This window comes from Macrobrachium nipponense, chromosome 8 (genome assembly GCF_015104395.2).
Source record: "Macrobrachium nipponense isolate FS-2020 chromosome 8, ASM1510439v2, whole genome shotgun sequence".
In the NCBI taxonomy this organism is placed as follows: Eukaryota; Metazoa; Arthropoda; class Malacostraca; order Decapoda; family Palaemonidae; genus Macrobrachium; species Macrobrachium nipponense.
In genome coordinates, this window is record NC_087203.1 from 46020820 (window position 1) to 46044265 (window position 23446).

At 44.6% G+C, this 23446-nt stretch overlaps 1 protein-coding gene across 5 annotated transcripts in view; it reads right to left on the bottom strand.

Annotated features, from left to right (window-relative positions):
- LOC135222741 (tyrosyl-DNA phosphodiesterase 2-like) overlaps positions 1 to 21516 on the bottom strand; it is a 97367-nt gene extending 75851 nt beyond the window's left edge. For 3 of the 5 annotated variants that reach the window (XM_064260980.1, XM_064260981.1, XM_064260984.1), the window contains exons 1-4: positions 21362 to 21516; positions 16366 to 16644; positions 2100 to 2231; positions 489 to 541 (exon numbers count right to left, since the gene is read on the bottom strand). In XM_064260980.1, the coding sequence (XP_064117050.1) occupies positions 489 to 541; positions 2100 to 2231; positions 16366 to 16560 (380 nt within the window). In that variant the 5' untranslated portion in view covers positions 16561 to 16644; positions 21362 to 21516. Of the gene's footprint in view, positions 1 to 488; positions 542 to 2099; positions 2232 to 16365; positions 16645 to 20523; positions 20957 to 21361 lie in introns of those variants that run through there. The other 2 variants (XM_064260983.1, XM_064260985.1) reach the window with 2 other exon arrangements.
- Positions 21517 to 23446: the final 1930 nt, after the last annotated feature.

Sequence of the window (23446 nt, forward strand, 5' to 3'; positions counted from 1 at the left end):
TAAACAGCTTTACGGCAAGAAAAATAAATTACAATGAGCATTACATCCAAGGAAAACAATGCTACGTCGACAGACAAATTCTGTGACCAACTTGGAGCATATACATACTGCACATGATAATTTTGGAAGCATGTAGGCCATGCACATCAAAAGAGGTTCTTTATTTGCTTCAACTGTTGAAAATCAAAGAAATACAGTCACCACCCTACTTACAAATGATTATGTTGCAGACAGCCATTGTGTGTTGAATAGTTTGTGGGTTGATTACTGTAATCATGCCTTTTTTAAGTACAGTATGATATAAAATCAATATACAGAACTGTACATTTTTTCATCCTAACACAAAGTACACTACTCATAGAGTACTGTACGTACAGAAAAGGCATGCAAAACAAATTCTGAACTTCCAGGTGGCCGAGAGGAACACACTAAACAATTTTAATTTGTGATCCCATCATTCAAAAACAAGGTTGCATTAAGTTACTCACTCGAACGTCACAAGAATATCGGGATCGTCTGTGTCATCTGATGCTAGTTGTACCTGATAAAAAAAAATTATAAAAATATGACTATGTAAAAGAAATAACCAAAAATACACTCGCAAAACCAAAATTGAGTTGGAAATTGGAAATTCAAAATGATTTGCATTTTTCTTAGATTCACCAACCTGAAGTCTTCGATATGGACAAATTCAGTTAAAGCAGGCACTACTGGAACCTTAGGGCCACAAAAACCATGTGTTTGGTCTTCTTCCTTTTCACTTTAGGGAAGTGAATGGTGCATACATGATTTTAGCATTACCTAAATAAGCCTGGAAAAATTTTGATTGTCAGAGTAAACAGACACACCGAACTGTTGCAGTCTATTATAATGCAATCTGTTATAAAAACCATTAATGTTATGGAGTTGTATTAATTTAGAATCTAGAAAATCCTTAGGCAATGCTCCTTATGCCCAGCAGAGTTTAATCTTCTCATTAAACTTAAAATCTGATCCCTAACCTGTAACCTAGAAAACTTTATCAGGCAATTCATTTAATCAAGAAGTTTCACCATTGGACATTTCCTTGATTGCCATTCAATGTTCATATAGCCTACATAAGTATGTCTTCTAATATAGCTCCCACTTTGCTTTCCCTGGCTATAAATGAATACTGCAGTTTCCCTTAAAATCCAAGACAGGATTAAAGAGCTTCTTCCTCAAACCAACTCTCCTTGTATCCCATTCTACATTTTTATAATGTTACCACTGTCGACATCAGATCTTATTTGTGTGAAGAAGTCATTCTACATTATGATTTTTTATGTCCTTGGCAGTCACCAGAATATTACACTTACTACAGTCAGCACACATTGATGTTAGATCTCCTCCCACTTCTTTATCCTTTAGAACTGTGACAACCAACATTCAAAAGCACACACCCAGGAGTGGTGGCAAAATTGACTAAGATATTCCACCACCTTAAATTTGCAAGGTTTTGAAAATTATTCTGAGAAAAATTCACCCAAGCAGAAAGTTATTGTGAAAGTGGACTTCACTGTCCTACAACTGAGATGCAGAGATAAGTGCAATACTATACTATCTATTGGATGCGATCAATGGAACAGTCGACTAGAAAATGCTGATGGTGACAAAGCACATAAAGAGGATTATATTATGATGAGAGAGCAGACCTTGAGGAGGTAAAACAGTTGTGTAACCTTAGACACATTACTGGGCCATGGCGTAGAATTGATGGGGCAGTAAGAGGATAGCAACTGCTTGGATCAAGTGAAAAGAGCTTGCTGGACTACAGGAATACAAGAGAATCCCATCAGTATACTATCAAAGCATTTAAGTTGCATACATGGATCAGTGCTCTTCTGTCCGGTGTATATATACAGAGAAATGAATACAGTAAAGGGAGTACATTCTGAAAACGTGACCACTAAACGATGAAATTCATTTCTGGCATGCACCGAGACCACAGTACAAATAAGGAAGTGGCAGACCTCAAGGACTACAAAATGGATGGTCACTATTCAAGCACATGATAAGAATGAGAAGCAGTCATTCTGAGGCATGGAACACAAAAGGTAATTCTTAGAAAACTAATTTACCTCGTCCAGAGACTCGTTAAGGTCCACTTCAGTGGATTTTGGCTGATTATGATTTCTCTCATTTAATGGTCTGCCACAGTGACTCGAAGAGGATTGGCTCCAGTTCTTCAAGAACTCTAGATAACGCTGATTCTGTCACAAATAAAGTTTATAAAACCAAGGTTGTCAAATTGACTAAAATCATTTGTTTCCAAATCATTATGGTGAACTGACAGTCTAACTTCTTTTGAAAATATTTCAATTTATGGCAAATGTGGAAACAAAACTGAAAATGAAGGCATATCTTTTCTCAATAGCACACACACACACACACATACTCACATGTTAGCAACTTGCATGGAAATACAATCAGTACACACTCACATGTTAGGAACTTGCAAGGAAATACAATCAGTTTATGGTAGTCCTTTTTAATTTTGTCTTGCAGTGTCTAAATCACAATAAATACAACAATACGTAAATTCAAGAATAAGAAAATGCCGAGAGGACCATCAGCGAATGATTCTGCTTGTAACTTGCAAACTAACCAGCCTATATTCAGCCACAATGCAAGTTCAATTCATGTAGTTTTCAGCTATAAAGTTTTTTTTTTTTTAAATATTCAATTCAAGAATGAAATTTCGTATTCAGGCACGTACATACTTCTAATTTTTGCCACACTGAGTTGCCTTTGCTTTCCTTTTGTGTGTGCATGGAGGAGACCATTTGAAAGAAACATACAAATGACCTCCAGTTTTAGGGTACTTTTATGTACAATATTTCATTATCTCATTTCCTAGAACAACTCATACATTTTATATATCACAAAGGATTATGCATAATTACTAACGCGACTGAACAATAAAATCACAATTTGTCAAAAATTGTCAAAAAATGATTTTGTTATGATACAATAAAGTTTCATACATACTTACCTGGCAGATATATACATAGCTAAGACTCCGTCGTCCCCGACAGAAATTCAAATTTCGCGGCACACGCTGCAGGTAGGTCAGGTGATCTACCGGCCTGCCCTGGGTGGCAGGATTAGGAACCATTCCCGTTTTCTATAATATTTTCTCTCTTCCACCTGTCTCCTGCGGGGAGGCTGGGTGGGCCATTAATCGTATATATCTGCCAGGTAAGTATGTATGAAACTTTATTGTATCATAACAATATCATTTTCATACAATCAACTTACCTGTCAGATATATACATAGCTGATTGACACCCTTTGGTGGAGGGTAAGAGACAGCTAACATGGAATAGACAGGTAAACAACATATGTTGTAGGTATAAATAAACCTTGGTTCCTATCTGATAGGTGGTAGACTTCATATGGCTGTTGCCAAGGAGTCTGCATCACCTCAAGAAACTTTAGCGAGATATGTGATCTGTGGCCAAGAGTTCTTGTGGGTCTGCCGATGGGTCTTATCCACTTACTCGGGCAGAGCCTAAAAGGTACTTATCAATGGGTGCTAATCCACTTATATGACAATACACCTATGCCTATTGGCATAACTAAGGAGCGCAACACCGATCCCGATCACCTGATCCTAACACGAGGGTTCCCGCTCATATTGAAAAGAGTTATTCCCATACTCCTTTCAAAAACCCCAATAATTTCACTAAGTTAAATAACTTTAACTCAAAGTTAAGGATCAGTGTCGGCTCCTTATCCCAGTAACGTATCCGCAGAAACGTATAAACCAAAAGAGAAGGATCTCTCGTAGGTTAACTTGACATCCTTTGTGTAATGAGGAGTCAACACAGAGTTGCCTCTACCGTACAACACAGCTAATATGTCTTATATGACATATTGTTTATGTAAAGAACAAGAATTTGCAAACCGCGCACTTCCTCCGCTTTTAATTCTCAGCTGTTTGAAGGAATCAAGTCACTATGAAGTGCTTAGGAGATCTCCATGTTTCAAAGAAGACCAGGGCTTTCTTGAAATGGATCTCTCCCGTCTGAAGCCTGAAGCCTGGCAGGAACCAAAAAAAAAAATCGCGCCTGGCTGGTGCTTCGCTCTTGGTTGGAGCCTAGCGCTTGTCTGGTACCTCTCGCTTGGGACGGCGCCTCTCAGCCGGTTGACGGCTCGCGCCTTAGCTGGAGATTCGCACCTGTCTAGCGCCTCGCGCCTGGCCGACGCCTTGCGTCTGTCTGGCGCCTCGTGCCTCGCTGGCACCTCGCGCCTGGCTTGAGCTTCGCACCTAGCTGGCGCCTCACGCCTGGTTGGCTCCTCGCCTCGCGCCTGGCTGGTGCCTTGCACCTGTTGGCGTTTCGAGTTTGCCTGATGTCTGGCTGACTCCTCGCTCCTGGTTCCAGGTTGGCTCTTTTTTAGCATCTGGAGCCTGGCTGGATCCCTCCCACTTGCTTGAGCTTCTAGCTTGGTAGAGTCTCGAGGTTGCCTGGCGATGTACACATCGGACATTCTTATCTGTCCGATTTGTTCGCCTCTAGCACATATGTGCCAGGTTGGAGGCCCCGCTCTGTCTCTTCATCAGACAATGACATTACAGCACTTAGCGTCTGGCTTGCGTTACATTGTGTCCTGAAAGTCCTGAAGAATCACATTGGTTCATCAGGACAGGAGAAGAACGGAAGAAATTCTTCCACTCTGAGCTTTTAGCTTCTTCTCCCGGCAATGGGAGGTGATTGTATCCAGCTACATCTAGTAGACAATAGGAATCTAACAGTGCGAGAGATAAGAGTCTTTATCCGATGAGGATCCTTCGTGATTATTTCCTTTGCTAACGAGATCTCTTCTGAAATGATGATGAGGTTTCTCGTTGCCGAATCTTCCCTATCTTTGCTCTAAGGAAGGGAGGGAGCCTGGAAGCCGAAGGTAACTCCGAGCTGAAATTGGGAGGACCCCTGATTTCTAGCTCTAATGTATCTCTCTCAATGTCTTCTGGGATCTATTTCGAGTCCTCCTCGTATTCAAAAGACTCTGTAGGAAAAAATGTTTTAACCATTTCTTCTTTCGTACAAGAAAACATAAGTATCCTGTCTGGACAACGAAACTTCTCTCCGAAATCGTTGAGTCAGGAATAGAGGGTTAAATTTATTTTAACAGACATATGCCGATAAAAAATCGTTGCCAAGTCTCCACTGAATAAGATGCGAGATTCCAATGCTCAAAAACTTCAATATTTTCTTGGCAGTTTAGGGCCAAGAGAAAACCAAGAATTCTCTCCTAAAATTTTCCAAGAAATTTTTTTTTTTATGAGGAGCAGTTCCATCTTGTCGGAACACGGAATCTGAGGCCCAAAATAGGATCCCATTCTAAGTATAAGATCTCCTACCTTTATCGTATAGAGGTATTGTATAAGATCCCGAAGATCTTAATTCTCTGCTATCTCTAATATTCTTTGTCGAGAAGAGTATATCATTTTTACTGTATTTCATTGAAAGCAGAAAATACAAAGGTGATACTTCCCCCTGAAGGAAGAAAAACCACTATGTGGTTCACAGAGGTATCGGAAGAGGACAGTTTCCCCCTTCCATTTAGCACGATCTTCAGCCACTCTATGTCTTTAGCCTGTTTGAAGGAATTATCAAGCTTCTCTTGAAAATCCTCTCATTCATGTTTACTTCTGGTCAGTCTGCACGCAGACAGACTCAGATTGGATAGGTTTTTCAGGTCCATTATTTATAATAGATTCCGATAAAATCTCTAATCTCTTAGAAAAAACCCTTCCGACCCATGCTGAGAGAATAACGTGGCCTCTGTGAATCCAACCTCTCTATGGCCAAAATGAGGCATTCATCTTCTTCCTTTGACGCCCATTTATCTTAATATCTGTTAAGAATATATATAACTAGGGGAAAAAAGACTAAAGTTTATTCCCATTAACAGTAAAGATGGCGTATTGTTACCTTTTGTTCGAGAATAAGGCAGCAGTTTGTAGGAAGAAAGTCCTTATTACACCTCGCGAAGAAGGTTCTCTCAGACTTCACAACTCTTCCAATAAATGTTACGTATACTGATGTTTAACAGTTATCTTTGATCGAGAAGGTTTGGTTTCTCGGAAGTGCAAACTGATAACCACGAACCTCTTGATATCATTTCGTTCCGTGTTCTTGTTCTCCATAGCTTCTATTTATAACGGGAACAGTGGAGTAAAAAGAGAAATTCTCGATGATCTTAGAGATAAGATAGAGACTGATGGACTTATAGGTTAATAATTCGCTAAATCGAGAAAAGATCCTGTTTACGTGAATCTTACGCTTCTGGCTTGCGCCGGGATGGAGCTATTAAAACGTATTATAGTCCATCCAGGGACATCCTTCTGACACGAAAAGGATGTTTCCCATCGAACTCATCCATCTTCTCCTGAGCAAAATTCGATTCTAAAAAGATTATGCTGTCTTCATGCGTTTTTAAAAAAGCATGAGATAATTATCTCAAATCGTGCTCTGCCGTATAAGAATCCTTTATAAAGCTGCACATTTTCAGGTAAACATCATTAATCTAGGAAACCTATGTAAGGATGTTAAGAAACTGTAGTCTACTTTGGTGAGTGTATATGACTTGACCATACCGTAGTCTAAAGGATGATTTTCTTTTACATTCTTTCTTTTCCTCCGAGGCCGAGGGAGAAAGGAAAAATTTCTATCTTTGTAATACAATTTAGTGTTAGACGAAGGAGATCCTACAAGAAGCAAGGATCGAAGAGAATCATTCCAGTTTTCCTATTACATGGACATAAAGCTGTAATGAAACGGGTTGCTAAGGTCTTGTAATCTGAAAGACCTGCCACCCTCCTTGACTTCCTAGTCTATTATGTCTTCCATCTCTTGTTCCAAATGTTGGTAGAAGAGAGGGAGTCACCTAAGGAGAGAGCCTCCTATTTCTCTGAAACAACCCTCATGACAGAGATGAAGTCGCTTAGCGAACATTAATTCCCTGTCATGAGAAGATTCTCCTAGTAAGAAAACTTCCCACAGTCACAGTCCCTCCTGACATGGGCTACGGTCGCCTGTGCGACATCTTGTGTCCCTGTCAGGAAAACCAACTGATCTTGTGACAAATCTCAAAATAGGAGTGTCTTTGTGAAATCTATCTCCAAACACAAAGAAGCTTGAGATCCTGGCGCCTGGCGTCTGGCTGATGCTTGGTTGGAGCCTTGGCTCCTCGCATCTGGAAGACGCCTCGCGCCTGTATGACGCCTCTCGTCCTGGCTGACGCTTCGCGCTTGGCTGACTGCTCACATCTGGAAGACGCCTCGCGCCTGGAAGACGTCTCGCACTCAACTGGCGTCCTGGCTGGCGCCAAAAACAAAACTTGGCTGGCGCCTCGTGCTTCGATGACGCTTCACGTCCGGAATAAGTCCTGGCTAGAGTCTCGCGTCTGGCTGATTCCACGCCTCTGTATAACGCCTCGCGCCTGGAAGACGCCTCACGTTTAGCTGGCGTCTTCTGTGCGACATCTTGTCTGGTATATGCCTCTCTCGCTCTTGAACTAGACCGAAAATCTTCCTCTACTTATTTTAGAAGACGAAGCTTCATGTCCTGAAAGACGCCTCGTTTTTTGGCAGGAGAGAGGACGAGACTTCTTGATCGGAAGAGAAAACGTCCTTCTTACGAGGAGGATGTCTAGCCATAACTCCTACCAAGGAGGCTAGCTTCTCTTGAACAGCCAGTAGGATACTCTTAGAAGCTTCTCCCGCGCCCTCTTCAATGGGAGGGGAGGAGACCTCGTAGGAGTACGATCCGCTACGTCCATATACGGGGGACGTAGACACAAACTTCACCTTCTTGATCAAGGAGGGAGCTTCATCAGTGAAGCGCTCTGGCTCGAGTTCAAAGAAGGTTCTTCCAAAGCCTTTTTCAGGGGCTTGGAAAGATCCTAGTCTTTCCACCCTCATATAAGTGAAGGAGAAGCAGAAGAAGAGAAACACTCTCACAGGACGCTTTTTCTGAAGCGGTCCTGAGCAGTCTGTTGCGAGAAAGATATATCTTGCATCTTCAATGAAAATTCTTCGTATATGAAACTTCTTTCTCCTTATCCTCCAAGACTCTTGATAGGAGGTGCCTCGTCCGAGTTCTCAGAGACTTCTAGCGGACGGGATTCCAGAAGGAAGAGGTCCTCTTTCCGAGAAGGACCCTCCTTAGTACTCCAACCAACGAAGATATCTGCTGTAGTAACTTTCCCAGGTATCTTCGCAGCTACTTCTTACTTCTCCGTATCCGATCTAGGGGAAGGAGGATATACTTCGTAATACTTTCCGGGGATATAATCCAGTTACTTAAGAGATTCTAAGAACTTTAGGTCTCAAAAATTCGTCAGAACTTCCCCCTTTCCAATGAGGAATCGGATAACGAAATCACTATTATAGGATACCTTTCCAACGGATATCCTTGGCAGTCTGGGACGCTACTACTCCTGCCGAGGGGACGCCCGACCGGAGGTGATTCTCTGAAACCTCCTTACGGCTTTCGACATTCCTTCTCCATCTGGGTTTGTGAGCCTGGAAGAGGTCTAGGCCTGAGAGCGAGACAGAGCCGATCGGGCGCACCCTCATTATTATAGGACGCCTTTCCAATGGCGAACTTGGCAGTCTGGGACGTGCTACAGAACCTGCCGAGGGGATGCCTGACCGGTGGGGATTATCTATAACCTCCGTAAGGCTTTCGACTTTCCTTCTCCTCTGGGCATGGGAGCTTGGAAGAGGTCTAGGCCTAGTGGAGCAAGACAGAGCCGATCAGATGCACCCTCCACTGCAAAGGGGAACACTAAAATCACTTCTTACCTTTCAATAGCTCGTATTTTGAGCTACATTCCTTTGTCTTCAAATTGCAATATGAATTTGAAGATTCTGTGAAGTAAGAAGGAGATGAGGATACAACACTACTAGTATTGTTAATGCTCTAACTGCTCGTTAGTACGAGAGCTATAAAAACTTCTAAAGGAAGCGAAACTAATTCTATTTATTCTGACTTCCTCAAGAAGGAAGTTAGCTTAAACTTCCTCAATCAATTTTAACATTTACTACACGGTTATTAATGAATAATATTTAAAATTTTCCTTTTGCAAACTATGTGAGTGTCTACCGAAAAGTTCGGTAGTTACACGTAAACAATTCTTCGAAATTTTCGAAGCCAAAGTTATTAAAACAAATTAATATGCGTATGCCGAACCAAAGACCCAGTACTTCCCTGCAAAAGATAGCCCAGAAGATCGATGGCGATGAAATCCAAAAATCAAGTCAGGAGGAACTGCAAACGTTGTTTACATTCCAAGCGACAGAGAAAATATGATAGAAAACGGGAATGGTTCCTAATCCTGCCACCCAGGGCAGGACGGTAGATCACCTGACCTACCTGCAGCGTGTGCCGCGAAATTTGAATTTCTGTCGGGGACGATGGAGTCTTAGCTAGTATATATCTGACAGGTAAGTTGATTGTATGAAATTGTATTTTTCCTAACTATACAAACCTGAGGTCCTTTAACAATAGGAATGCAACTTAGCGGCAGCTGAACCGGTCGTAAGCTTTGAACAAGGGGGTTCGGTAGTTAACTGCTTGTCCGGCAGTCGGCGGTCAGCGCGACTGAGAGGAGAGGAGTCACTTTGCTTTAAGCCCAGGAAAAACATGGGGTGGCATGAGGTGGGAGTATGTGTAAAGGACCTCAGGTTTATATAGTTAGGAAAAATACAATTTTTGACAAATTGTGATTTTTTCCGATACGTATACAAACCCTTGGTCCTTTAACAATAGAAAGACTCACTTATAGGTGGGTGGAATCTGAGTCTTATGAACAGACTGATGTTCATCCGACCTTCGTTCCCTCCCTGGTCGTAAGAGCAAAGGGGGGGATCCTACCCTCTGCCCAGCTGATTGGGGTGTGTACCGCAGGATCAGTGGTCAGACCTCTGGACCAAATTTATAAGAGGGAGGCCAGCATACCTCTTATAAATAGCAAACAAGAACTAGTTCCTACTTCAAGAGCCAAAATGAAGTCATGGGTTTGTCTCTTGTTGGCTTCCATTCCCCCCCTTGTAGGGGAGTGGTTGATAAACGCTCCCATCCCTACTGAAAGGGATAGGATGGAGCTCGGTCGTGTAGCTTACCTGGATCTGCTTCCTGTTCAGCATAGTGACGACCACAGCCCTCTGCCCCCAGGTAGAGGAGAGAAAAGAGGAGGAAGAGAAGCCAGTCACACACTCTTTCACTCGTCCATTCATGCAGTCACACAAGGATGCGATGTTGTTCTGTCCGCTCGGGAGCTGGGTAAGCTACACAATCTGTTGAGCAGCCACCACGGGTCCCAAGGAAAAGGTGTCCAAGGACCTGTGGGTAATATCCCGAAGGTACAAGGAGGTTAAGGTGGTCTGGTTGGCCCAAACCCCTGCCTTCAGAACCTGCGCCACAGACAAGTTCTAGCGGAACACAAGGGTTGGACCAACACCTCTGACTTTGTGGGCTGTGGACGAAGGGTACGTGTGTCGTCACTACCATCCGCATCGTATGCCCTCCTGATCACCTCACGCAGCCAGAAAGAAAGTGTGTTCTTGGAAACCTCTTTCTTGGTAACCCTGGTGCTAATGAAGAGGCATTGACACTCAGGCCTGAGGTGCCGAGTTCTCTTCAGATAGCGCCATAGCGCCCTCACAGGACAAAGCAGCATCTCATCTGCATCGTTATCAGTGAAGTCCTTCAGGGAGGGGATCATGAAAGACTCGAACCGGTCGTCAGGGACCGAAGGATTCTGAGTCTTCGCAACGAAGTCCAGGACGAAATCGAGCGTCACAGATCCCCATCCCCTCGATGCTTTACATCGAAGGAAAGACCATGAAGTTCCCCTACTCTCTTCGCCGATGCCAGGGCCAGCAGGAAGAGGGTCTTGAGGGTCAGATCCCTGTCTGACAACTCTTGGAGTGGCTCGAAGGGTCTTCGAGTCAGACTCCTAAGGACGAGAGTCACATCCCACCCCAGGTGACTGAGTTCCCTGGGTGGGCAAGACCTCTCGAAGATCTCCATAAGGAGGGAGATCTCGAAGGAAGAGGAGATATCCAACTCCCCGCAGTTTAAGGACTAGGGCCAAGGTGGCTCTATAGCCTTTAACTGCGGAGACGGAGAGGAGCTTCTTTCGGCGAAAGAAAATGAGGAAATCCGCTACCTGCTGAAGAGTGGCTCTGAGAGGAGATAGACCCCGTCCACAACACCAACCACAGAAGATGGACCACTTTCCCTGGTATGCACCATCTCTGTTGCTGCTCAGCGAGAAAAGCCTCTCGCTTGCAAGAGATGGTGGATAACAGTTCTACGTGTGGCTGGCACAGGAGGTTGTGCCAAGGGGGAATCTCTCTCGGTGCTTCGGCGAGCAGAGCCAGCAGGTCCGGGTACCAGAATCATCTGAAGATTCGGGGTGAGCAGGGTGTTGAAGAGCGTCCTCTGCAGCTGCCCATGGGTCCAGAACAACTGAGTAGAAAACCTGGAGTTTTCTGTTGTGCCGGGTGGCGAACAGATCCACATCCGGACACCCCCCCAGATTGAAGAGACTTTCCGCCACGTCTGGGTGAAGGGACCACTCTGTTCCTATCACCTGATCCCAGTGGCTGAGCTTGCCTGCTACTACATTCCTCTTGCCTGGAATGTAGCAGGCTGACAGCTCTACTGAGTGTGCCACAGCCCACTCATGCACCTGCAACGTCAACTGATGCAACGGGACACTAGGCCCCACCTGTTTGTTGACGTACGCCACTACCATGGTGTTGTCGCTCATCAACACCACTGAGTGTCCCATCAGACGATCTTGGAACTCTTGGAGAGCGAGAAACGCTGCCTTGAGCTCCAGGACGTTGATGTGAAGGTGCTTGTTGTGATGATCCCACACACCCGCAGCCAGCAACTCCCCCAGGTGTGCGCCCCATCCCTCGGTCGGCGCGTCTGAAAACAGCAACATCTCCGGGGGGGAGGGGAGGGGGGAGAAGAGGCACTCCTCTAACAAGGTTTCCTTCGTCCAGCCACCAGGCTAGATCCTGTCTCACCTCCTCCGTGAGAGACACGGGGAAGTAAGGTGGGTCTCTTGCCTGAGACAAACTCTCCTTTAGTCTCCACTGAAGAGACTGCAGGTGAAGACGCCCATGAGGGACTAACTTCTCAAGAGATGACAGGTGACCGATCACGACCTGCCACTGCTGAGCTGGCTGCTCCTGTAGGGACAGGAACTATCTGGCTGCCTCCCTGAACCTGCTGATCCGCGAGTCTGCGGGAAGACTCGCCCTGCTACCGTATCGATCAGCATGCCTAGGTACTTCATCCTCTGCTTGGGCTCGAGATCGGACTTCTCATAATTCACTATGATCCCCAGATCGCGGCAGAATTTGAGGAGTCGATCTCTGTCCTGTAGCAACTGCGAGCGGGAGCTCGCCAGGACCAACCAATCGTCGAGATACTTCAGAAGATGTATCCCTACCGAATGGGCCCAAGCCGACACCAGAATGAACACTCGCGTGAACACTGTGGGGCGGTTGAAAGACCGAAACAAAGTGCCCTGAACAGGTACACCGTCCCGTCGAGGATGAAGCGGAGGTACTTCCTGGAGGACTGATGGATGGGTATCTGGAAATACGCGTCCTTCAGGTCCACAGAAAGCATGAAGTCGTTCTCCCTGATGGACTCAAGCACTGAGTGTGTCATTTCCATCGTGAACAGAGTCTGGCGAACGAATCGGTTCAAGGGAGAGAGATCTATCACCGGGCACCAGCCCCCCCGAGGACTTCTCCACCAGGAAAAGTCGGCTGTAGAAGCCCGGTGACTGATCCCATACGATCTCCACAGCTCGCTTGCTCAGCATGGCTTCTACTTCCTGCCGCAGCGCTACGTCCTTGGCCGAACCTGCCGCAGCGCTACGTCCTTGGCCGAACCTGCCGAAGCGCTACGTCCTTGGCCGAACCAGGAACATACGTTTGTAGATGGACCAGATTGGAGGTGAGGGGTGGCCGAGACTCGAAGGGTAGTAGATATCCCTCCCAAAGGACATTTACTATCAAGGTTTCTGCTCCGTAGCGCTGCCAAGTTGCCCAACGGCTCGCCAGGCACCCCCCCGACTTCCGGCAGCTGGTGAGGAGGAACGCCGTCCCTAGCGTTTCCCTCCTCTCTTCGACTTCTTCTTCCCGGCTCCTCCTCGAGAGAAGGAGGGCTGGGAGGAGGGCTGGTTACGGTCCCTCCTTGCAGATGAAGTCGAAGGCAGAGTCTTTCCTCTCGGCTTCGACGAAGCAATCGTCTTAGCCGCCGAGGAAGCGCTAGCTAAACTCTTAGGCTTAGCCGCAGTTGCTCGAGGCTGCCCAGCCGCCTTCGAGACTGCCTGGTGGACTAGATGGTCACTGTCGTCAGTGCGCTGTTGTTCCACTGCAGCGTCCACCATCTCTCTGGGGAAGAGAGAGGAGGAAATCCGCACTGTTCCGTTGCGAAGACCCAAGGCCGCCTCGCGCCCTGCCGACCTGGTTACTCAAGTGAGGATAGCGTCCCTACGTCTCAGAACCAGGTTGGCCCACAGGTTGGCCATCTGGTGGGCCAGGTAGGAGATGGCCCTACCACCAGACTGGCACAATCTCACAAAGGCCGGGTCCCCTTCAGGAGCGATACTTCCCGAAAAGGCCGCGACCTTAGACACTGTGAGGGACCATAGGTCTATCCAAGAGACTGCTTGGAATACTGCCATGGCAGTCGATTCCAAGGCAAGTGCCTCTTGCTGTGAGAACCACAGGTTCTCTGACAACAGGTGCTGAAGAGACACCCCCGGAGTTAGCCTAGCTAGCTCTGGGTTAACCAGCTTGGGCGGCAGAGGGTCCTCTGTTGGCACATAGAAGCGCCTCTGTCGTGGTAGAGGTGGGGGAAGGAGCTTGGACGACCTGCCGGACCGGAGCGAACCCTCCTGTCTGGAGACAAGAGCATCCACCTGGTTCAGCACACTGTCGGCCAAGGCTGATCGCGGCAGACCCACAGTCGTCCTAGGTTCCTTTTTGGGTCCCCAGAATGACTGCAACCTAGATGTAGGCTCGGAAGGTGGGAGCGGCGATCCTTCCCCGAGGCCATTGTGGTAACGAATCAGCGCAATAACCTCAGCGAAAGACCTCTGGATCTCAGGAGTGACTGCGTCTTGTGGAGATGGACCGTCCAGCCCAACGAAGAAGACGACGACGACACCTTCTTCTTCTTCTTCTTCGTCAGCTTCCTCAGGACCACAGTCAGGTCTTCCATCCAGGACGGAGCCGGGGCAGTTGCCGAAGCAACAGGGCCCGGCTGCACCTGTCCGGAAGGACCTGGGGTGGGGGCAGCAACACCACAGGGAGGAACGACGGCGGCAGGAACTGGTAGTGGAGCAGCGATCACAGGAACAGGAGGCAGGGCAGGAACCAGCGGCATCCTCTGTACTGGCGGCAGATCTAAGGGAGAGCTCTAGGGACACCGGAAGTCAGGGGCTGGAGCAAGAGCGGCAAAACCAGGCGGCGGCATCACAATCATCCTCTTAACATCCAGCAACGGCGCCTGAACAGCAGCTGTCGGGGTAACTATCGCCACGTGTTGGGTATAGACCAGGTGCGGGGGAGCAGCGTAGCCTGGCGTGGATACCGTCGTGGTTGTCGTCGTGATCGGGCCATTGAGTTACTGGCCTGGTCCCTCTCAAAAGATAACTGAGCAGCCCCTGAACACTCGGTGTCCCCTGGAGCCCAAGAGTACCAGACCCGGCCGAGATCATCCCCCGTGGCAGGCAAATCTGAGGAAGAAAGGGTAATCAGGTTAATGTGGGTGGGGGGGGGGGGGGTTTCCCCTCACCCAGGGGGGACAGTTCCCACCCCGAGCGAATGGACGACCCTGAATACAACTGCACGTCGGGGTACCTCGCCCCCTCCTCCACACTCGACTGATCGAGGGAAGAGGAGTGAGATACCCCCACCAAAGGGGAAGGAGCCATACGCGGGAGCTGAGATGGAGGGAGAAAAGAAAAAGACGTGTTCGTAACCATGGGAGTAACAGGCGAACCTTCCGATGACTCCCTGGCCGGCTTATGCGGTTTCTTCCTCCCTTCATAGCGCTCCCACTGCTCCTCCGACCAAACAATACAAATATCACATGGCTCGGCGCGAGAGCATTCACGCCCTCGGCACCGAGAGCACAATTCATGAGTGCCTACTTTGATAATGGACCGAAAGGCCCCATACTTACAGCCCCCCACACCAGGCCACAATCTGCGGTTGATGGGGGGCAAGGGGGTCTTTCCGGCTCTCAGGAATCCATAATTCCACAATAAACACAGTATGATAATACAAAACCACCAGGTACTCACGTTAGTTTTGCACAAGCACACTAGTAAGAGAAAAAGGCAAAATATCTTCCCGATATGAAGCAAACCAAGCATACGACGAATACAGCGGGCAGAGAGGCGAGCAACACGTCCAACCACCAGCGCGGCCGAAAGCAAAGTGGCTCCTCTCCTCTCAGTCGCGCTGACTGCCGACTGCCAGACAAGCAGTTAACTACTGAACCCCCTTGTTCGAAGCTTATGACCGGTTCAGCAGCTGCCGCTAAGTTACATTCCTCTTGTTAAAGGACCGAGGGTTCGTATACGTATCGGAACAAATAAACATTCAGTTCATTGACATAAAAGATGAAAGTTTGTAGTGCTGGAATAAATAGCCACAATTCGAGTCTAAATGAACAAAATCTTTCTTGACATATACTGTTCAAGAGTATAAATTTTATACATATGCCCATGCCCATTATCAACAAATATTTGGCATGGCAATGGGGAATCCTTTATCACATATGCCCATGTCTACTTAGTTTCCCTCCTTTCTCTCTTATGTTCTCTTCTTTCCTTAATTCACAAATAGGTGACCTTATGACTTTTTGACATGACTCATTAAAAGTAGTATATGCATTAATAATATCGAAATCATAATAGTGGTGAAAATGATGTAAAAAAAATAAAATAAAAACACAACTATTTACAAAATGCAGCAGAACACATAACTTGTCAGTACAACATGCAAGCAGTTACGGAAATGCTTGGATGACAAACAGGGATTTTCAGCTGTAGCAATTTCAATGCTTCAACAAGAACTGTAATACCATAATGGGTTATACCATGCATAGCAGAAGAGCTTTTATTTCTACTTGTTAACAAACATATTCATTCTAATGCAAAAGAAACAAAAACTTAAAAGAAAGCACATAGCATCATGTAGCTGTCTCAAATATCCCACCATTAGACAGCTGTTACACAGACAAAATGTATAGCTTAAAAGTTATGAAATTTACTATTAAAATTTACCTCGACTATGGCATCATCTGGAACCTTTTCTTCAATGACTTCTACAGGAGAGACTCTCCCTTCATTGTTGCTATCATCTTCACCATCATCATCATCAGCAAGATCTATGACCTCTGGTTGAAATTCTTCTTGTTCTTCATCACTCTCAAGCAATATCACAGACTGGTCTTTCAGACTTGGATCTTCCATGTCCATGAGTACAATTTGTGGCGAGGTCTGGCCAGAACCTTCATCAACAATATGTACAAGACGAATGCTGATGTTACAGACTCCTGACCCCTGAAAATCATAACTTTCTTTTGGAGAAAATCACACACCAGAAATTTTTGAAGCAATCTGTATACAAACCGGAGCCTTTTATGTGGTATTCCTCAGTACAAGCTAAAAATGGTCTGAGAAATGAGGTAAAACAGTAGTTAAATGTAAGTAAGAGGGCAAGTACCGTAATCAAGCACTTTTCCTTCAGCATCAGGGCCTAAGGTAGGTGGCTGATGTGGATTACAAAAGACCATGGTTTATAAACCTTTAAAAATTTGGTATTTGTTTCTACAAGAATACAAGCCAAACCATTGCCTTTCTTGTAGAAGGGTCCTCCTTAAGTAGGAAGTCTCTAAAGTAACTCATAAGTTGAATCTCTGTCCATAAATGCCAAGTTCCAAGTATTATCAACAGCAGGGGAGCATGACTCCTGTAACCTACACAATCTGGTACAGGGATGCAAAATTGATAGAGGCTCAAGCCTTTGTGAGATGCATCTGAACTCTTACTAGGGAAACTTCAGAGAACCAAGCGCTGCCATAAAGATAAAGTCAGGGAGCACAAATCAGAAGGCAGCTATTACCTGGGTCAAATTAATAATTCACATGAAAGCTTCACCATCAACTCCCCCCTTCAATAAAAGGGAGAGGGGGAGGGAGTCGCACTTTATGAGCGGGGCCACTAAGATAGTGTGGCCAATTCTGAAGTCTACCTGCATCACATCCTGGCCAACATGCATTTGTCCTGAATACTGCCTTGCTGATTCAAAAGACAAAAAAAGTGCAAGACAATTGCTCAATCATTCAACCTCCAGCCTCATACCAAAATAATACCTTAGGCAAGGAGCTTTTTTTGTTCAAGAGGAACTTACGGAGAGTATCAACCAAATGGTTTCAACAAGGGAGCAGTAGTTCTTTCACAAAAGACTGTTATGGCAACAAATAACCTCAACAATTCTGCCTGACAAAGTTCGGAAGGGGTTGAATCCTCAGGCCTTAACAGATTCCCTAAAGCATAAGTTGGATTATCTCCCAAACGAGACTGATACACCATTCTGACTTGGTAAGCTTTCTCAGACCGTGGACATGAATGATTAAACATAATACAGTAGTATACTGACTGGCTAAATAAAGAGCCAAGATTGACTTACTATAACCACTGAGAATCGTGGTCCAGGTCCCTAAACTGTTTTATATGACTGGCCAAAACTGAACTAGTAAGACGATGCAGATGAATTCTCAAGTTGCTATTGTATACAAATATGTCAGGAGTTTTGGGCAAACCAAGCAGCACCCATGGGTCCACACAATCACACACATACAGATGACAATAACCAGCAGTATGGTAATGTAATGACCTTTTGCACATAACCTTCTCTGCACAATACAACCTGGGGATCATGCACGCAAACACCAAAGTCCTCGATAAACCGGAATGATAAAAGCATATTCATGGCAAACTGTCGCAAATGAAACTTCAGGCAAGAAGGTGGCTCCAACTTTTCTCTGTATACTTGGGCAAGAATAAATACAGGAGAAGAGTAGAGAGCAATCCTTGTGTCTTTGAAGGAAACAGGGAGACACTGGTTTACATGATGCTTAGAGAACCTGGTGTCATCCCTACTTACGGCAGACATCCCAGCCCCCATACGTGAATGAATGCTGTCACCAATCCCTGAAGAACAAAGGCACTCACTCAAAATCCAACCAAACATTGTGAGAGGGCTAATGGCACTTCCTCCTCTTCTTCCCACTGAAGGAAGCGGATACAGAAGACGATAAGGAGGATGAGGTAAATGACGAAGAGGAGGAAGAAGATAGGCACTTGCGATTTTTCATCTTACTCTGTCCATGATTCTTCGTCTCCTAAGCTGCAGTAGGAGCCCTTAGACACTTTTTTACAATGATAAATCTGGTAATAAGTTGTCTAATGAGTATTATTTTAATTTAATACCAGTTTGATATTGGAATTTTTATGCTGTGCTCTTGAATCTCCTTCATAGGTTTAAAATGAGCATTATGGTGAAATCTAACAAATTTACTGTAACAAAGACATTTACTGTCTTGTTTTTATGCTTTAACAATAAAATTTTACTTTAAACCAATATTGTATTTCAGACTTGAAATTATGATCTAACTAGTTTTTAATCTGTGCTTAGAATGCTTCCACTGCACTGACGGAAAAATCCAACCAACCACATCTAACTTAAGCTAGGGTACAAGATCTTTAACCTAGAGCACGATACCTTTCAGTGTGAAAACATTCCCTACTCGTATCTTTTCTGAATAAGAACTTTCAATGGGATTAATGTCCTAGCATTTCACGCGTCTGAAATTTCCCCTAACCCAAAACCCTGCTTTCCCAATGTGATTTCCCCAAAATTGTAGAATATAAGGGTTGGGTCCACTATCGCTTAAAATACTCATTTCCTAACAAAACAAATATAACACATTAAACAATGGGCTAGGAAAATTATACTTTCAAGTCCAAAATGCAATAGGCTAACAATGTGAGGTAAAAAAATGCAGTTTTAATACTCGTTCAAACAGCTGGTTCTAAACAAAGCACTCAAGTGTGTGGTTGTGATATTGGAGTAAAAATTATATAACCAATTGCCTAATATGATACTAGACTATAATTCCGCTCCAGATACATGAAGGCCGATTGTCCGGAGGGCTATAAATTGCCTCGGGGATGAGTGCACAGTGAGGGGTCAGGGGTACCGTAGAATATAGCATAGAATATCGAAGTTAGGCCGCTGGCCTAGCGCTGGGACCTACCCAAGAGGTGATTCTGCACTGAAAGGGAAAATGATAGCAAGGTTCGAAAGGTGCAACAGGAGGAAAACCTCAAAGCAGTTGCACTATGAAACAATTGTTAGAGAGGGTGGATAGTCAGGTGAAGAAACAATATGAATGGCAATACAGTACTAATAGGTAGGGATGAAAGAGAGTATGGTAGCTAGGGGCCGAAGGGACACTGCCAAGATCCTTAACCAACGAACGCAGTAGGTGCTATCGTAGCTCTTGCAGGTATTTCAGAGGGGATACCTAGTAGGTACTACTATGACCTAACAAGACCTACCCTTGGAAGCTGCGACCCAACCTGCTGGGGCGGGTAGCTTTTGCCCATGGGACCCTGTCCCCAATCCCGGGTACTAGGTTAAAAAACCGCATGGTACAGGGGTGGACCATGTACAATCAATGTGTACAACCCCAAGAAAAGTACATTATAACGCGTCCTAACACCGGAGTAGAGGTCTTTAGCTCCTTTTCTCACCAACAACAAGTCGCGTCTGATGCCCATCTCCTATGTCAGGACGTGTTATAATGTACTTTTTTGGGGGTTGTACACATTAATCGTACATGGTCCACCCCTGTACCATGAGGTTTTTTACCCTATATGCCATGACTCGTCACTCTGCCCGAGGGCTGCCAAGTAGATATTTCAGAGGGAATATTTAGGCTACCTTAACCAATTACCTAGTAATCTAAGATGCTGTGCCCTAACCTAGCCAAGGGAGGTTCGCCAACAATGGACCCTCCATACCTACTAAGTCATGACCCTTCACTCTGTACTCTACCCACAGGGTACGTCGTTAAAGGTCGAAAATACCCCGAAAAATCTACGTCAAATAGGTTGGGTCAAACATGCCTGACTCGACCTGGTCACAATGCGTGAGGATAGGTTAGGTACTAGAATGTCGTGAGTTTCTTGGCAGCATTTTAGCGGTAATGAAGCATTAATTACATCCCCAGGGATCATCAGTCGGTATTAAGACGAGTATATTTTGAGGGGCATTAACGCTGATTAGAAAATACCTATACGTAGGTACTAGTATTAATAAATAAGGCAGGTCACATGGAAGTAGGTTAAACAACCTTATGACGGAGGACTCACCCAGTAGCTAGTAGGTACCTAGAAGTTAACTTCAGCTACACCGTTATCTGGCCAAATTTCGATGAATTTGCCGATTCCTGGCGTTAAGAGGATACGAGTGAAGAATGATAAATGAACTGTCAATTATAGTAACTGAAATTGCGCCATATAGCGGAAGGCATTTGCGTTAAATTGCGTAGTGTCGATATTTTCCTCCTCCTCGAGTGCCAAGTCGTCTTCTGTTGATAATTTCCTTTTTCCTCTCCTTTCCGTTCCTGGAATCACTGGAATGTTCCAGATAAAGTTATCACATGCATGTCACATCTGTCTAAATCACAATCTTGTCTCTGTGAGAGAAGAATCATTGACGAAATAAAGAAATAACTGCTATAATATTTCGTATTCCGCGGGACGGCCTGTCCACGACAATAACAAACGCATGGAAGGAAGGAAGGAAGGAAATACCATTTTCATACAACTTTATTTTTATTTCTCTACCAGATTTTAACTTTTTTGTGAAAATAACCACCAGGTGTGCCTGCCATTCATATCCGATTTATTTGTCTGCGCAAAGGAATTTTTTTTATATGCGCTATCTATAGCATGAATGGCAGGTGCCACTGATCGTCATCGGCCAAGAGTGGTGGCCGGCCGAGCTTTCGCCATCTTACCCCTCCCGTTTGCTGGATTATTTGCAAGTTGTTAATACTTATATTCATATATGTATTTATACTGTAGTATATGTTATATGGTTGATATATATTATATAAAACGGATCAAAGAGTCTACTAATTACTTCATAGCAGGAACGTGCGTTATGTCTGTGCTAGTTATATGTTACATTTGTTGTTACGATTACCTGTTTTGGGTGAAATGATCGGTTATTGGTACTTATTCAAATTATCGTCGCCCAATATCCCGGATGTGAATGAATATAGACGCAACCAATCGTCTGCTTCTGTCTATAGGGCGGTGCACATCGCAGCCAGACACACGAAGAAGAGAGATAGAAAAGAATACAAGAGTATGAATGATACAGTAAAAAAATATTGAACATCAAGGCTAATTGTACAATGAGGAATCATATCCGACCGAAAGCGGTAGAACTTACAGAATCGTAGTCTGTGAGGAAGTTTATATAGGATTCGATACTAAACGTGAGAATAACATTGACGTACTTATACATAGCATATTGAGCGATACTTACGAAGTGAACACGTTCACCGCACGACAATTTCCCGCTCTAGTTACGCAAAGTATCATGCCACTGACATGAGAGACGGGTTTACGTATACTTTCTTTGACGTGATTTTTTCAAACAATTTTATTAATGCCTACAACCAACTGCTAAATTATTCGTCATATTCCTGCATGTAAGAATTGTGACAGATTTACCTTATACAATAGATCGTTACTGTCCCAAACTGTGATGCGATACTGCTTTTCAATATAAAAAAAAGTTTAACGCACTCACTTGTATATGTACTACATTTCATTTCAAAATAAAGGTTTAGGTGGTAGGGTCGGGACAAGAATCAAAAGTTATGAGCACTGATAATGAAAGTGCAACAGATAAAGGGATTATGAACGCTTACACTGATAAAGTGCAACAGATAACGAGAAAGGATTGATAAGTGAAGACCACTTTTGGCTTGGATCAAGAGTTTGCTACGGAACAGGAATGTGAGGAATTTTGAATTTGGAAGAACAATAATAAGCCGTACATGTATTACTAAGAAAAAAAAAACACAGTATCGACAGAGAGGCGATGCTGAGAGTAATTAAGCGTTATGATAGAATATAAACGAAGAATTTTTCCTTTTTTAAGACAGAAGAGAGAATGGTTTGGTGTAAGAAATGAACTCCTGACAAAGGTATTATAGTCAGACTGTTCAATATCTTAAGTGGATAGGGGGCGGGGTTGTTGTTGGAGGGTGTTGCCTAATGTGAGTGGGTATTTGCAATGTGGGATGAGTGACATTTGAACATGGGATAGTACTACACTTAGGGAATCTAATGGTAGGGTTTAAAATCATTCGCTTTTGAGAGCAGATGTTAGCAAGAGTAAAATTCTAAGTTAAATGAATACCTGGAAGAGGAGTAATGAATGGAATTACAAATGATGGGAGAATGGAAGTATTTGAAAGTAAATATCCCTGATGATGGTAGTTAGAGATAAGTGATGATGATTCGCAGAGTAGGAAGGTTGCAGGGTGTTTGCGAAAGACCAGAAGACTTTGAGTGTTAACGGACGTTATGGCGGGCATGCATGATGGACTCGTTGAGCCTACTCTCCCCTATGAAAAAAAAAGTTTCTATGTCTAGTGCAAATAAAAAAAAGTCTCAAAGAGTTGACAGTAGTTGTTTGTGCAGTATAGGAAGCGTGAGATACTTAGTCCTAAGCAAAGTCAGACTAGAATACAATGCTTTCCTTTTCAGGTCAAACTATTCAGTGTCTAGATCAGTGGCTCTCAACTAGGGGTGGTACCTATTCCCCGCTAAGGGGGAATTTCAGAGTTTCGGCGGCTGGGGGGGAACTGTGACCACAGATTGGCAGGCTCAAACTGGCGCTAGGGCCACAGAAAACGCAGTGTGCATCGATCCACACTACTGAGAGCCTACATTGAGAACCGCTGGTCTGGACCTACCTCGAGGGGAATGGGCACCGAATCGTTTGAAAGAAGGATTTAGCAAGTAGAACGAGTAGATTTCCTGGACAAAATAACAAGGAATAACAACAGCTCTGGAGCCATTGCACATAGTGAAGACGCCTGGAAATATTTCTCAGTTACAGTCCTCATCCCATCCACGCCACGACTGGTTATAATGATCGCTATCATTGACAGTACTGAAGATATTACTGAAAATTTTACCAATAAAGGAAATGCAAATAAATATAGTCATTACAACAGCAATAACGATAATGACACTGAAGACCATCATA